General features: G+C 47.3%; 1 protein-coding gene across 1 annotated transcript; it reads right to left on the bottom strand.

Annotated features, from left to right (window-relative positions):
* Window positions 1-37: 37 nt before the first annotated feature.
* Window positions 38-7,781, bottom strand: Tmem97 (transmembrane protein 97). The gene is made up of 3 exons (XM_041664976.1): window positions 7,552-7,781; window positions 1,943-2,087; window positions 38-1,001 (listed from the first exon to the last, which is right to left on the bottom strand). The coding sequence occupies exons 1-3, from the start codon at window positions 7,675-7,677 to the stop codon at window positions 742-744; spliced, it is 531 nt and encodes a 176-aa protein (XP_041520910.1). The 5' UTR covers window positions 7,678-7,781; the 3' UTR covers window positions 38-741.
* Window positions 7,782-16,836: the final 9,055 nt, after the last annotated feature.

Here is a 16,836-nt window from a genome sequence, read left to right as displayed (position 1 = left end):
GTTCTAACCCCCATTCACACAACAAACGAGGCAGTGATCAGCAGCTATCTTTATTTGGACCAGACACACAAGTCAGACAGTAATAACCACAACAATATGGTAAAAGAGCACTTGCTAGCACCCACCAATCTTTCATTTCTCCGAGGAGAGCCAGTGGAACAGCAGACACATCCCAGTCTGGACAAGATGGGAAGGACAAAGATATCTACCAGGGAGCCTGGTGGCACTGAGCCACCAGAGCTGGGAAGTACAACGACTAGCAGGATAACTTGAAGACGGGGCTACCTTCCACTGTAAACCATTTCTGGCTTAGACTCATGAGGCGGAGGTACAGGCAAAAAAAACCCCCCCAAAAAAAACAGGTAGTTTTTCATGGATGTTAAAGAGACAAAATTTGTGACATTAAGGTGGCCTAAACACCCAGTGCTCACTGGTTGACAAGTGATCAGCTATAGAGGTAGTTAGGATCTAGTCAGGTGTGTGCTAACTGGCTTGTTTGCCTGTTGTTTAGCAATGATGTGGCAGAACTTTGGCACCATTTTGCTGGTCCCTCCCCCTGCTGATGGCCTGCTCAGCTCTTGGGAGGTGAGGGCCTGACATGGTTCTCACCACTATCTTGTTCTTGTGTACACTGCTGCTTGTGTTTCAAATGCTGCTGAAACATGGGTTTCAGAGCAGTTTTTCTTGTATTGTCCAGAAGGCAACTGTGCTGTGGGATCTCCACCACCAGGCTAGTGTCTGTTATTTTTTCTTTCTTTTCTCCTCGTTCTTGTAGTAAGGGTTCCGCAACATGAACAGGAGGAGTATAATGGGGATTATTAAGTAGGGGACATAGACACCTATGAGGGTCAGTCGTTCACGGAAATTCTCAGGTCTTACTCCTTTGAAAGCAACAGCTTTGGAGAAATCCTCAAGTAGAAGTGTATAGAGGATTGGAATTAATGTCGTTATGGTATGAACTGCATAGATGATGGCAGGGATTCGGATCCACCGGCAGCTTCCTGAAGCAGTGGAAGAAAAAAAGGACAGTTAGGTTAAAAGTCATGTTTGGTGACTTCCAGGGTGTCTGGGACATGCTCTGCCCCTTCCCTGCTTGTCTGGTCCCTCTCAGCTCAATGGTTCTGCCTCCTCTTGACGGACAGTCAGACTGCACACATGAAAAACTAGATGTGTTATACCACTCAACAGGCAAGCTTATATGACAGCTAGGACCCAAACGAGGAAATGGGAGCAGCAAAGCAGCTTGGCCAGTCTGGTCTAGAACACAGCACCCATAAAGGATCCACACGGGCAAGAGGCCACAGCTGGATCCTGTGCCTACAGGGTCCCAGTGGGAAATAAACTTCCCTACTCAATGAGCTTAGTTTCCAAGGATGGCCACGGCTACTTCATAACGGCACTAATTATATGTTGGCATGTAGACTTTTTTAATATATATATATAGTTTTGCCTGCATTCACGCTGTGTACAGTGTCCCCCAGAGGCCAGAGAGGGTGTTGGCTCTTCTGGAACTGGAGTTACAGATGGTTTTATATTGCTGGAAACCAAACCCAGGTCCTTTTGAAGAGCAACCAGTGTTCTTAACTGCTGGCCCATCTTTCCAGCCCCAAGAAAAATTTTTAAATGAGAAGTTAAGCTTTTCAGGGATTGACTTGATGCTTCCAGCTTCTAAGGCAATATGCTATCCTAAGTGCAAGATAAGGCCACAGATAAAAGAAACTGTGTGTGGTGGGTTAAAGGGAACAAGCTTATGCTTGGCCTCAGGCTTCATATCATGAGGGATCCCTAGATAACCGAGGCAGCCCAGTTTACAGGACATCAGCTGAGCCCATTTAATGTTCCCTGTAACATCTATGCTAGCAGACACCAGATCCTAGAAGCTACAGGGGTTTGCTCCTCCAAGACATTTCGGAGCAAAACTAAGATTTCCCATACTACCAACCTTTGAAGAAGGCATATGCTGCAATGGGGAAGAAAGGCAGCTGGAACACAAGCTCACAAAACACGAAGGACTTGAACCACACTGGAGGGTCTTGCATCAGAGGGTCTTTGAACTCCTTAGAGTACCACCGCAACAGGTTGGTGAACTGGAAAAGACAGGATCCCGATGAGTACTACCACGCGGCGTGGCCGGCAGAGGTTCAGTGGCTCCAGTGCACCAAGGCCCTCGCTGTGCAGCCCTGGTGCAGCAGTGACATACACACCTGGCTCTGATGACATCCAGACCAGTGGCTCTCAACCGTCCTAATGCTCTGACACGTTTTAATAGAGTTCCTCATGTAGTGACCTCCAATCATAAAATCAGTTCATTGCTACTTCATAATTTTGCTACTGATATAAATTGTTATGTAAACATGTGGTATGCAGGATATCTGATATTCAACCCCTGTGAAAGAGTCCTTTGACCCCCAAAGGGGTCATGACCCACAGGTTGAGAAACACTGGCCTAGATGGTCTTAATAAAAACCTTAGTCGTGATTCAAATGTTACCTTCTTTGCAGAGTAAGCTTTCCTGGGCTCTTCAATATCGTCTTAGAGCTACTGTGCATTTGTCCCTAACTGCACTAGTACACACTAGCTGCATCACTGGGGAGCTACAGCAACTGCCACTTAGGACCATTCTGCTCGCATCTGTTGATAAGGAAATGGAAACCCATCCTGACAATACAACCAGACGTCTAGAGTCCTCAAATGTAGACGGCAATTGAATTTTCTTGGGGGAGTGTTGAGGGTAGAAGGGAAGTAAATTTAACCTCTGTGGAGACATAGACATTTCAATCCTAATGTTACAAATACATCTGTTTTCATTCACTGGCTTCAATTTTCTATTGGACCAGCTGGGCATTGGTAGAATTACACCAGAGTACACAGCATCATGGTTGTGGTGAGGCCTGAGTCAGCAGTAGGGGTCTAGCTCCAGCCTCACACTTGTAATCAACCTAACAGACCAAAGTATACAGCTCCATACTGACTGGCTACAGGCAGTAGGCGATGGGAACCTGCCGCTGCCCACTCTGGCCTGTCAAACTTAACATCCTAAAGCAAGGTCATGCTCAGCTACATGGTCTAAGGCTAACCTGGGCTACATGAGATCTTGCCTCAAAAATGAAATGACAAAAAACAGCCTGGAAATAACACTAATGTATCTCAAAGCCAAGTAAGTGTCAAGATATGATGCTAAAGGTGACTCTGGGGTGTTGATCTTATGATGGAAAATTTAGGGAGGTTTTTTGGTGTTAATTTCCAATCAAAAGATAAAGGCTGTTGGATACGGTGGCACTTAGTAATCCCAGCACTTGGGAAGTAGAGGCAGGACAGAGTTCAAGGCTAGCCTAGTTGGAGGCTAGGTCTGGCCTACAGACCTATCTCAAAACCAAAGAAAAATCCAAGTAACAGCAATGGAGGCCTCGTTACCGTGAACTTTTAAGCAAGCACCCAGAAACACTGTTGTGTTGGGGTCACAGGCATCAGAGCACACAGATGCGAAACTGAATTCTTGGCAATACCTTTGCATGCCCTGAGCACTCTGGGCAGTAAGGTAGGGACAGGAAAGGTTAAGTCAGCCTCTCTCGGGTCTCTACTTCCTAACCTGTAAATTGAGCAAGTCAGGCTAAATGTTTTTGCCCCTCATTGCATTTTTTTGTTTGTTTTTTGAAAACAGGGTCTCTTGTAACTGAAACTGGCCTTGAACTCCTGATCCTCCGCTTCCCAGGTGTTGGGGTTAGAGATGTGCACCACCACACACAACTTCATATTATAACTACTTATTTAGCAAGATTTATTTGAGAGTGAAGTACTGGCAGGCATTTCTGCCCGTTTGAATGACGCTGTAAACAACTGAGCTGAGGGTGGCCTACTCCGCAGGTCCAGACGATGTGCGGTACTGCAGAGCTGAAAGGCTGCAGGGTAAGATCAGCAAAGCTGGCTGCCCCGCTCCCAGGCACTGGAGCCCATAGGGGCTACCACCTACCTACCGGATGCCAGCACAGCCTGGACAAGCAGTGAATGTGGTAGCTGGCGGCAAGGGCCTGGCTCCAGCACACAATTTTTCCATCTTTGTGTTCAGATGCAGTGAATTCACATACAACAGTGGTGAACACGGATGAAGACCTGTGTGCTTGGTCCATAGCCAAAGATGTTCCAGTTTAACACTACCAAATCTAAGCACGCAATTGCTCAATATCATTTAAGCCCTGCACTCCAAGATTTAAAAGAAAAAACTTTCCATTTACACCACACCTACCTGGAACTGGTCTGCTACAGAATCCTGCAGAACCTCAATTAGGATCAGGACTGACTGCTTTTAGATCTATGGGCTCACATGGTTTTCTTATTTTAACAGGATTGGTTCACTCAGTTGCGAGAGATACTACAAAATGGTTCCTTTTCTTTCTGTTTGAACCCAAGCTTGTCTTTAAGCTCAGCTCAGGTGATTTGATTCAAACAACAAAGTTTAGTTTGCAAAACTCAGCCCAGTCACTGAGGCCTTCCACCTTTTTGGGGAAAAACCCTAGATATGTTTTAGCTTCTTATAAATGGTCTTTTTGTGGGTGTAAATTTGGGCTTTGCTGTTTGTTTTACAGACAGTCTTGCTATGTAGCCTAGGTTGGCCTTCAACCCAGTGAGTGATCCTTGTCTCATAGCCTTCTGAGTACTACCAAACCGGTTCTAAATTCAGGGATCATTCAAGACAATCTGTGACTTACTTAAATCCCCAGATTATTATTTTCTCCATGGAGAAGCAACAAAATCACTCCCCATCCAAATGAAACAAGAGGGAGGAAGGGATAGTGCTGCAGGCAGGGTGTTCCAGGTTTATGCCTTTAATACCACAGTTTTTGGTCAAGACATTAAAAAGGCAGGGCCAGCAAGACGGTTCTGTGGGTAAAGTGCTTGGTGCACAAGCCTGATGACCTAATTCCCTATCCAGAACTCCTGTAAAGATGGAGGTGACAACTGACCCTACTAATTGTCCTGTGACCTCCACACAGGCATCGCAGCACAGTAATAATGAATAAAATTTCAAAAAAGGCAAAAAGGGGACAGAGATAAAGGGCTAGAAAGGAAACCCAGCACTGTGTGCATGCTAGACCATGGCCAATGCTACATCCCGAGCTTGAAAGCTGATCGGGCACGGTGACAATAAACCTAGAATTAAGTATTTGGGAAGCAGAGGAGGGAACCTGAGTTCGAGGCCAGCCAGGTCTAGAAACTGAGTTACAGGACAGCTAGAGCACACAGTGAGACCCTATCTCAAAAACAAACAAATGTTGAACTGGTGGTCTGTATGATGCTAGTTAAATTGTAGTTATTTGGAGAGTGGTAAGCAGGATGCGGACCAGCAGTCAGGAAAGACAACAGGAACGGTGAGGGAAGCAGAGGCAGCTGTAAGTAGTGAGACCCCATCTCCTAAGGCCCATCACTCAAACTGGGTGGAACGGTTCATGCCTGGAAACCCTGTACAGCTGAGATGGTGAATGTTTGGATCTGAGGCTATCCTGGGCTAGCATGAGTCCCCTCATCCCTTACTTTTTGTTTTTCAAGACATTTCTGTGTAGCCCTGGCCGTCCTGGAACTCTATCTGTAAACCAAGCTGGTCTTGAACTTCCTGAATGCTGGGATTAAAGGCATGTTGTCAACCACCTGTTGAGACCCTTTTTCAAAATTACCAAAATACAAAAAAACAAGGGTTGGCTTCAAAGTTACAGAGAAACCCTGCCTCAGAAAACAACAACAAAACCATCCAAAAGGCTAACTAACAGCTAGTGCCGTTCTGATGGCCTCTTTAGGGTTTCAGGCCCCTTGGAGGCAGAAGACTGATGGCAATCAAAGGTATAATGTCCTTATCCATGTCCAACAGGAGGACATGGATGTAGTATTCAAAGGAATCTTCCTGGGTTAGACGGTGGGTCTTCAATGTATCACAGGTGACCATATAAAAGCCAGAGGGAGATGTGAATACCTCTGACGTGGCAATATGATGGACGGCCAGCAAAGACTGACGTGAAAGGGATGCAGCTCAGTGGGTAGACTGTGTGACTCTCAGCTCTATACAACAAGCCATGAGACATTGGCAACTACCACAAAGCTGCAAGCAGCAAGGAACATAGTCCTCCTTACAGCCCTGGGACCTACCATTTTAAATTCCTAACTTCCAAACAGCCTGAGAATAAATGTAGGGTAAAGTAAGCCACTGCATTTTTGACAATGTGTGAGAGCAGTGATACAAAATGATTTAACTTGTATACACACATAACACACACTGTGTTTTAGTGCTGGGATTTGAATTTAGGGCCTCATGCATGCTGGTTTTTTTTTTTTTTTAAAACCAAGGAGCCACGTTAATCCTACAATTTATCTTTGGGTTTACTATCTAACCTATTATTGCAAAGCTGTGGCTGCACGCGGTACCCTAGTTACAGCCCTCGTGCAGTGTACTCAATGAACTGTTATTTTAAGGAAAAAAAGTTGGAGCCATAGAGTCCTAAACATGCCAAGAAACTCAGCCAGTTCTTGGAAAAACCAAGTGTTCTTGCCACATACTATCTAGAGTTTCCCATGGAAAAGAAAGTTAAAGGTCTTCCTAGTTATGTGGTTCCACAAACAAACCAAAAGGAGACTTAAAGGAGTGGGGAGTGACATTGCTGACTGTGTCACTCCTAACCTCCTTGTGTGGGTGGCACTCTTCCGGTGATGGAAGCGACAGTCTCCCCCTCCTCAGAGGGCACAAGATACATGCAATTTTGCAGACACCATTGAGAACTCCTGGATTTCAAAATTAAGAACTGCCCTGCAAAGAAGACAACATTTAAAGAGCATTTCAGCGGCAGTTCTTGTTTCTTTTTTTTCTAGTCAGCTTTTCTTTGAGTAGCCCTGGCTGTCCTGGAATTCGCTCTGTAGACCAGGCTGGCCTCGAACTAAAATCAATCCCCCTGCCTCTGCCTCCCAAATGCTAGGATTAAAGCCACCACAGCCCAGCAGTTCAAATCTTTAGGTGAGTAAGTCAGTCCTGCCTACAGCTCTACCCGTAGTTTGGAGAAGCATGCAGACATTCCCTGGAAGGTTATAGATTCAGATAAAGTGGGGTCAAAGAATGCAGCTCCCTTCAAATCCAATTCAAACAGTGTAAGCACCTGCAGCTAGATCCAGACCCAGGAGTGATGTATGACCTACCACGCAGCACTAACCAAAGGCTAAACCCTTTAGGCAAGCTCGATCCTACTGGGGCTTTTTCTTTGAGGTTGTTGGAGTTTTAAAGCCCATCCACACAACTTTAACCAAGTCCAACTGCTGACAGACATTGATTCACCCAGGCCACTTCCCTCAGCCACCTGCCGGGGGTGGAACTAAGCGAAACACACCCCGAGGACAAAGGGTTTGCAAAGGTTTGGGGAGTAAATGTAGCTTGAACCCAGGACCTCTTGAGTGCCAGGGATGCTCCTGAGAGGAATAAAGCGTTGGTCTTTGTCTTGTTAGACCCAGCTTGGGCTCAAGTCAGGCACCGAGCCGACGGGAACCGTGACAGCACGTGGGGGACCCCTGAGCCCTCACCTCCTGCGGGTACAGTTCGGCCGGGAGCACCGCCTGCAGGTCGATGAACAGCGTGATGGGGATGTGCGAGAGAAAGTAGAGGCCCAGCAGCCACTCGACGCAGCGCCTGGCGGCCACGGCCCCCATGTTCGTCCTGTCGGTTAAGACGCAGCTGACAAGCCTGCACCGGGAGCCCGCGACGTGGGAAGAAACCTGGCGCCCGCGCTGTGGGCCGCGCTGACCGCCCCCGACCTACGCAAGCCGCGCCCATTGGCCGAGAGGACACAGGCGCGGCGCGCGAGTGGGCGGTCGCCCACGGGCTCCGCCCCTTACCTACCCGGGCTGTAGTTTGAGCGACGGCCCACCAATAGTTCCCATTGGCTGTTGGGAGCGCCGTGCGACGGGGCGGGGCTCGAGCCGTCCACGTCGGCGGGCTCGCGTGGACCGGGTGGTGCTCCGTTTGGTGGGGTCCCGCGTGAGGCGTAGCTTTCATTATCTGCGTTCTGTTCCGGACCCGGACTTGTGGCCTGTGGCGCCGCAGTGACGGTGCCGGAGCTCCGCGAGCCTCGCCTTCGTGCTGGCTCCAAAAATCACTGTCCAGCTCAGAAATAACGATCCTGGGGCCTGCTAGGCTCGGGACAAGATGGGGGCTGCCATTCGTTGAGAAGAGGGGGCACAGGAAGTGGGTTCAAAGGAAATTAATTCAGTTTGGGCTTGCAGACACTTTACAAGGATCGGACTTGGCAGTTGCTAAATGGTAGCGCTCTTGCCTAGCGCTCAAGAAGTCTGGGTTGTCACCTGAAACAGACCCCCACTAAAGGGCTGGGCGTGGGCGGACCTCAGTGAGGTCTAGGCCACCCTGGCCTAGGTCAGCCAGGGATAGAGAGACACAGTCTCAAGCCAAAACATAGAAACAGATCTTGAGCAGGCTGCAGCATCTGGATGAACACGCCTAACCGGAAGTTGGATGAACCTGGTGACTAGATCTGTAAGACAGCATTTCGAAGCGGTGGAAGGTTAGAGAGCTAGAGAGCGAAGTGCATTAAGATATCTTACAGATGGGGCTGGAGAGATGGCTCAGTGGTTAAGAGCATTGCCTGCTCTTCCAAAGGTCCTGAGTTCAATTCCCGGCAACCACATGGTGTCTCACAACCATCTGTAATGAGGTCTGGTGCCCTCTTCTGGCCTGCAGATATGCACACAGACAGAAGCTCCAACCTCGGGGGGGGGGGGGGGGGGGGGTTGGGTTAAGAGAGAAAACAAGAGAATGGCGATCGCAGGGAGGAGTGGAGCAGCTCCGTGGGCGGAGAAACCTTGTCTCAAAACAAACAAAAAGCCAAAAAAACAGAAAAGAAATGGGTTCGAAGTTTCTGCCCACAGAGAAAGAAGTATAGTTAGGGAAGTGCAAAGATTAGGGTTAACCAAAGTTAGCCAAGATTAGGGTGTGCTCGAAGGAATCAATGTCCTTGACCCGGAGACCAGAGTCTCTTAGTTTCCTGCAGTGTGGGGTCTGCTCAGGAAAAGGATGTTGGAGCATCAGGGAGGGGATGGTTAGGAAGATAAAGGTGATCCGAAGAAATTGGATCAAGAGTGGTTGAAGCGATCGAGTGTGGGACCCCAGGAGGACAGGGAAAGATGAGCCATGGACACTCGTGACGGGAAGAAAGTAGAGAGGTAAATGGCGGAGGCCCTGCTGAGAATGTCAGTGCCCCAGGAGTTTGGGATGTTCTGCCTTCAAGATGGCCTGGCTGTAGTGCTTTAGAGGGAAGGGCTTTGGAGACGTGGCAGTAACAGAGGAAGGTGGGTGAGGGTGTAGATGTGGCCTTGGGGAGCAGGAAGGCTGGTGAGCTGGCTTCAAGGAATGGGAAAATGAACAGCCTGGGCTGTGGGGGAAGTAAGCCTGGTGCCAGTTTCTGAGGTGACTGCTGAGGGTGTGGACAGTGAGGAGGGGCGGGAGGGAAAACAGCAGCAGACATCTGAGTAGATGACCATTGCCTAGCCCAGTATCCAGAACCTTTTAGAGGTGCTCCCAGGTAATTTTTCTAAAACAAAACAGGACAAAAGGAACCTTAGGCTGCTGAGGAGAGTCTGTGTGAAGTTAAGGCTTTTGAGAAAAGCTATTCCTGTCCTCAGCTCAGGCCTCCAGGTTTATGTGAATAGCTTCCCTTTTCTCCAAACCATTCATGTGTATGTGAAGAGGGCCCAACGCCTCGTAAGGAAAGAGACTCTGTTTGTCCAGAAGTAACAAGGCAAGAGAAGCACCTGCCTCCAGCCCCAGACTCTTAAAACTAGCGGGAATGGTGTTTAGTTCCTTCTTCACAAGGTTTGTAGTCCTTTCCAGACCAGGACCCAGGAAAGGCCTGGCCAGGCTGGAGAGATGGCTCAGCAGTTAAGAGCACTGGCTGTTCCATAGGACCTGGGTTCAATTCCCAGCAACCACATGGTGGCTAAGAACCATCTGTAATGAGATCTGGTGCCCTCTTCTGGCCTGCAGACATACAAGCAAACAGAACACTATATACATAATAAATCTTTAAAAGAAAAAGACTTCCCAGCACTCAGAATAGTCCTAAGGAAGGAGTGGCTGTTCTGAGTTCTGCTTAACCCTGTACAATGAGTAGACCCTGTACTCTATCCTGTGGCTTCCAGCTTCGGACATGTGAGGCCCCAAGCAGGCTTCTGCCCAGGGAACACAGCAAGTGTGCAGCTGTAAGTGTGCTGCTGAGTACCAGGCCAGGTTGTTATCTATAGATAAAGATTTCAAGGCCAGACGCCTCCACTGGAAGGCCCTTCCTCCAAATGAACACCACCAGTCCCAGTCTTGTGTTCCTTTAGTGAGAGCCCAGAAGTTCTTTTCTATTTTTAAGTTTTTGTTTGTTTTTTGAGATAGGGTCTCTTTACATAGCTTGAGCTGTACTGGAGTTCATTCATAGACCAGATTTGCCTCCAGCTCACAGAGATCACCCTGCCTCTGCCTCCCTAGTGCTAGGATTAGAAGTGAGTCACACCTGGCTCTTTTTTTTTTCTTTTTTGGATTAAAAGCTTTGTTTTTTAAAATAGAGCTTTAAAACTATCTTATAAAATTATTTCTTTGTTTTACTAAGCTGTGCGAGGGTGTCAGATTTTCTGGAATTAAAGTTAGAGGCAGTTGTAAACTGTTATATGGTTGATGGAAATTGAACCCAGGTCTTCTGGAGGAACAGCCAGTGCTCTTAACAGCTGAGCCATCTCTCCAGCCCCTGGTTGTTTGTTTTTGAGACAGAGTTTCTCTGTATAGCTCTGGCTATTCTGTGTTTGTTTTTTGAGACAGGGTTTCCCTGCGGAACAGTCCTAGCTGTCCTGGAACTAGCTTTTGTAGAGCAGGCTGGCCTCAAACTCAGAGATCCATCTGCCTCCACTTCCGGAGTGCTGGCATTAAACCACCTCCCAGCAAAAAAAAAAAATTGTTTTTTTTTTTTTTTTTTTTTTTGGTTTTTTTGAGACAGGGTTTCTCTGTGGTTTTGAAGCCTGTCCTGGAACTAGCTCTTGTAGACCAGGCTGGTCTCGAACTCACAGAGATCCGCCTGCCTCTGCCTCCCAAGTGCTGGGATTAAAGGCGTGCGCCACCACCGCCCGGCAAAAATTTGTTTTTTAAATCAATTTTTCTCTCTCCTTTCTCTGTCTCTCTGTCTCTCTCTCTCTCTGTGTAGGGTACAGGCATGTGGGTACAGTGCCCACAAAAGCTAGAAGAGGATGTTGGATGCCCAGGAACTAGAATTAGTTACAGGTGGTTGTGAGCTGCCCAGTGTGGGCGCTGGGAACTGAGCAGTATACACGGTTCACTGGTGAGCCATCTCTGCAGCCCCCAAACTGAAATTATTACTGTGGGGAAGTCACGTGGCCCTGGAGACTGGATGAGGAGGGGCACACAGCCGCTCTGCAGTCATCGCCGTGTTCAGTGACTTGCCCGTTCTTGTAGAAAGAGGCTGTGCTTAAGGCCTCTGTAAATTACTTGCCTACCAGGCCTTTTACATTGAACGCAACAACAAAAACAACAACTAGACAAAGCAAAAGACCTCAGCGGCTCTGTGGAATCGGTGTATCCAATCGACCCAAGTGTTGTGATACACAGACACTATACAGTGATGAGTCCCGGATGAGTGTCACCAACAAGTGGGATTAATTCAGATAAGGCTTTAGCTTTCTGAAAACCTTAGTAAGTGGGTAGCCTAGTTATTGGACTTAACAAAAGCTAGCAGAGAAGGAAACACGCTTTATAGCCTTACATTTGCTAAAACCACAACAAGCAATGCTTCTTTCTACTAAATATATCAGCAAAAAGATCCCTGAAAAATTATTTGCAGGCTAAGCATGTTCTAATGTCATGTCTAATCACAACCCTGAGAGGCAGAGGCAGGGGAACCGGGAGTGCAAGGGTGTACTTACTTGACTACAGGGCATGTTCAAGGCCAATCTAAGCTATGGGGAAACCCTGCCTTTGGAAAAAAAAAAAAAAGAAAAAAGTAGGGCTCTTAAAAAAAAAAAAAAAAAGTAGGGCTCTTAACCTCCAAGAGGTTTTACTCCCAGCCCCACATAGTGGCTCACAACCATCTGAAATGAGATTTGGTGCCCTCTCCTGGCGGGCAGACAGACATGCAGGGAGAATGCTGTTAACACAATAAATAAATGTTATTCCAAATTAGGCAAATAAACAGAATTCTTTGAATCAATATTCTAAGAGATTTGTCATTTCTTCTTCTTCTTCTTTTTTTTTTTTAGGGGGGGGTTTCTCTGTAGCTTTGGTGCCTGTCCCGGAACTAGCTCTTGTAGACCAGGCTGGCCTCGAACTCACAGAGATCCCGCCTGCCTCTGCCTCCTGAGTGCTGGGATTAAAGGCGTGCACCACCACTGCCCGGCGCTGTCATTTCTTAATCTCGTTGAAGAATCTATTTAAGATGACTAGCCCAAACTCTCTTTGTCCTCTTCAATGGTAACTTCATACTCAGTCACGGCATCCAAGAATTCAATGCATCTCTTTAGATCTGGTTTTGTATCACAGAATTGTCTGAAAAGAAGTCTTCCTATTGGCTGCTTGTCACAAAGGCTGCTAAAATCCTTTTCGATGGGGTATCTTAGGTCAGAGCGCAGGACAATAAATAAATCTTAAATGTATTATTTGAGACAAGCACCCCAGTGACCCCTAGTGGTAGGAAGGGAATCCTGGCGTTATAATCACCCCTGCTTCCTTCTGTCCTCCACTTAACCTACATTTCCCTCCTCACCACGCAGCCTGCCTCCTCCATCCCGTCCTTGTGTATTTAAGCGCAGGTGACAGTCACTCTCTGTGACCGTCTGTGACGTTCTGGCTCTGAGAGCTTGTCCCTTTCCACTCTGAGCATTGCCCTGGGCATGTTTTCCACTCAACCCCCTCTGCCCTATGCAGACTGTGGCCTGCAGTGTAAGATCAGATTCAAGACGGTCCAGTGCTTTGGAAAATGGTGAGCCCTGGAAAACTGCTGTGGCTTCTCACTGACAGATATGCTCATACCTCACCAAAGGATAGCCATCAAACCAGAGTTAGGATCCTGCTAATGCTAGAGATTCGGCACGGGGTGGGGGGACTGGGGACTAAGAGACTGAGAACCATCCCCTGAGTTCCGTGGTTTCACCAGGCTGCTAGGGCTGGGCTGCCTTGAGAGGTTATCCTTTTTTTTGTGACAAAGAACCAGTGTGTGTTGGCAGATGGGCAGGGGTTAATCCTGAAGGACAAAACTGTTTCATCCTTAGCTCTTCTGGAGTTAAGCTTTGGAAGCTGCATTAGCCAGGGCCTGGCGGTACCTGCCTTTAACCCCAGCAGTCCCTGGGGGTACCTGCCTTTAATCCCAGCAGTCCCTGGCGGTACCTGCCTTTAACCCCAGCAGTCTCAGCATGGGGGAGGCAGAGGAGGGACAAACACTTTACCACTGAACTCCACCTTCTAATGCAGCTTTCTTTCTCTTTTTGGGACAGGGTCTCACTGTGGAGCTCTGGCTGGCTTAGAACTCAGTATGTAGACCAGGCTGGTCTTGAACTCAGAGATCTTGCTGCCTCCCAGGGGCTGGTATTAAAGGCATGTGTCACCACACCTAGTTTCCAGCATTAGGCATTTTCAGCTACATGGGTTTCAAATTTTAAGTACATTTTGGTGGTGGAGGTGAACTTAGTGACCCATTCCTTTATGATCTGCCCATTCCCTCCCAACTTCATGTCCCCCTTTTTATAGTTCACTGATTATGCTGACCAAATATATACATGAGTGTTGTGTCCATATACATGAGTATGTATCCGAACATGTACATCAGTGTGTCCACCCATATACACGAGTGTGTCCATATACGTGAGTGTGTGTGTGTCTGTTCACTGGACTGTGGTCTTCTGACCAGGAGTCATATTTTTTTGTTTTGTTTTTTTGAGTCAGGGTCTGTGTAGCCCTGGCTGTCCTGTGACTTGCTCTGTAGACCAGGATGGCCTGTGTTTAAAGGAATGATCCACACCGACGGGCAGGAGTCATACTCGTAAGAAAACTGACTTTCCTTCTCCCAGAAGCCATCAGCTGTCAATAGCTCCTCAGCAAGGGATGGGGCCTCGCGAGTTCCTTCCCACTCCATGCTGGAATGCTGACTGGTGTGTAGGCAACCACAGAGCCATAAGCTTGTGAGTGTGGTGCTCCTGTCACACCCAGAAGTGTCCTCCCGATCTCTGGCTCTTACAGTCTTTCCCGCCACCTTTTCTCAATGGTCGGACAAGGAATAATGAAGACGGAGGTTTCATTGAGGAGGGGGATGGGAGAGGGATGACCAACACTAAGGATGTTTGAAAGTCATATGGAAGCTACTGTTTTATAAGTTTCTTAAACATGTAAGCATATATATTAAGCATGGCATGGTGGCATATGCCTTTACTCCCAGCACTTGAGAGGCAAAGGCAGGCGGATCTCTGTGAGTTCGAGACCAGCCTAGTCTACTTAGTGAATTCCAGGCCAAGCTGGAGCTACAAAGTGAGACCCTGATTCAATAAATACATACATAAATACATTCAAAAGAGTTTAACTGGTCACCTTACACAGGGAATAAAAAGTCATATGTTGCCAAATAAAAATCCCAGTGCCAGGTATGGGATACCTTCCTTTCAGGTATATCTTTAGGGTATATCCTGAGACCCCAAAACAGTACAGGCTATTTGCCACTGCTCTTGGAAGTCCACCAGAACTTGATGGTAAGACTGCTGCTGGATACACCACATACCTTGGCCACAGGACATGGAGAAGTCAAGTTGATACTGACCAGGAAGTATCCTCCTTACTGGCTATCTGTCACAGTACCAGAAGGTGACAGGCAGGCTGCCAGGGGATGCGGGGGGGGGGGGGGGGGGGTAGTAATTAGCAGTCCTACCCAGCTGTGAACTGCAATAATGACCAGTGTGGTAAGATCGTCAAAGGAGACAATAGTGGCATGCATGTTCCGGGATAACCAACCACTTTTTTATTAGACTTAAGATCTATTCCACAGGAAGAGACACATGCCTGGTACTGCAGATTTATCCAAGAGTCCTATTAAACTTGAATATCTTTTAATTCAGCTTGTTTTGATTCAGCTTGATTGGGATTTTTGCATCGACAGAGAGCTCGTGTTAGAAAATATTTCTAACAGTTAAGTACTCTTCATCACTAAGCCATCTCCAGCCCCTGATGTTTTTAATATATAAAAGTAACATTTTGAGTGATATAGTATGGAAGAAAAAATAAAAATTCCAGATAAGAGATTATTGCCAATAATTGTAGTTGACTTGATCTGTCTAGACTCAGTCTTCTAGGAGCCTTAGCAATTCTGAACTAATTTAGACAAGACACCCAAATCACAGCTCTCTTGGATTGATAAGTGGGTCATATTAGGAAGCCATCAGTAAGTTCTCTCTACTGTCTGTGAAGACCTTTAGTTTCAAAGTTAAACGTGTATTTTCAAATGTTCTTGTGAAGCTGGGTACTCAAGCCTGTACTTCAGCACTCTGGAGGCCAAGGCAGGATCATGTCAATCATGGCAAGTCTGGTGGGCCAGAGTTATAACAGAGAGACCCTCTCTCAAAACAAAACCAAACCAAACCAAATTCAAGGCTGGGAACTTTTTGAGCCTCAGCAGTACAGAAAGGGAGGATGCAAATACCACTGTTAGATTCAAGAATGCAGAACAGCAGGGCAGGGAGTGTAGTTTAGCTGGCAAAACCCTGGGTTCCACCCCAGCACTGACCTTGGGAAGCAAAGACAAGAGGATCAAAAATTTAAAGTAATCTTTGTAGAGTCAGGTGGGCAGCACTCAGGAGGTAGAGGCAGGTGGATTTCTGCTCCAGGGCTATTACACAGAGAGACCTTGTCTCAGGGGTGGGGTAGTAACCCTTGGACACACACTGAGTTCACAGCCAGCATGGGCAAAACAAACAAACAAACAAACAAAAACAAAAAAAAAACCCATGATGGTATTATTTTGTCCAGCCTCAAGACACACATGGGAAGGTTAGGCAGTCTGGTTTCTGGTCTGAATTATACTGCCACAAAGTTCCAACTTCCTCTTTAGTGTCTAGGGCTTCTAGGGATAGGGGACAGAGAGGAGGAGGGAAAGTCGGGTGTCTCGCTAGTCTGCTTACCCATAGCCACCTACTTTTATTTAATGTGTTCATTCCCAATATATCCGGGGAAGATCCCACATGAAAACAAGACATTCCTATCGTACATATTTAGATCATGCAGTCTCTGGTGTCATTTAACTGAGCTTCCAATACATTCTTGGGAAGGATTAAAAACAGACAAGTATGTTCCATCAGTCCCGGACTCTGTGAATGTGGCTGACAATGAGGGCTGACTGAGAAGCCAAGGACAATGGCACTGGGTTTTGATTCTACTGCATGTACTGGCTTTGTGGGAGCCTAGTCTATTTGGATGCTCACCTTCCTAGACCTGGATGGAGGGGGGAGGACCTTGGACTTCCCACAGGGCAGGGAACCCTGACTGCTCTTTGGATGGGAGGAGGTAGAAATTTTTAATTATAATAATAATAATAATAATAATAATAATAATACCACCCCCCAAAAAACAGACAAGCAATTTCCACAAAGCTAAGAGTGGAAGTCAGAGCAAAGGCTGCACTGAGGAGAAACAAAGTGTGTGTGTGGGGGGTGGGTGTGAGATGGGGGGGGGTGGGGGTGTGTGTGTGTGGGGGGGGGTGGGGTGGGGTGTGTGTGGGGGGGGGTGGGGGGGGTGTGAGATGGGGTGGGGGGTGGAAGTAAGACAGCGACATA

Source organism: Microtus oregoni, unplaced genomic scaffold (assembly GCF_018167655.1).
Source record: "Microtus oregoni isolate MIOR12 unplaced genomic scaffold, Mior012 000015F_ref0000493, whole genome shotgun sequence".
Classification (NCBI taxonomy): domain Eukaryota; kingdom Metazoa; phylum Chordata; class Mammalia; order Rodentia; family Cricetidae; genus Microtus; species Microtus oregoni.
The sequence above is the reverse complement of the archived record's forward strand: the minus strand, read 5'-3'. Positions and strand labels throughout refer to the sequence as shown.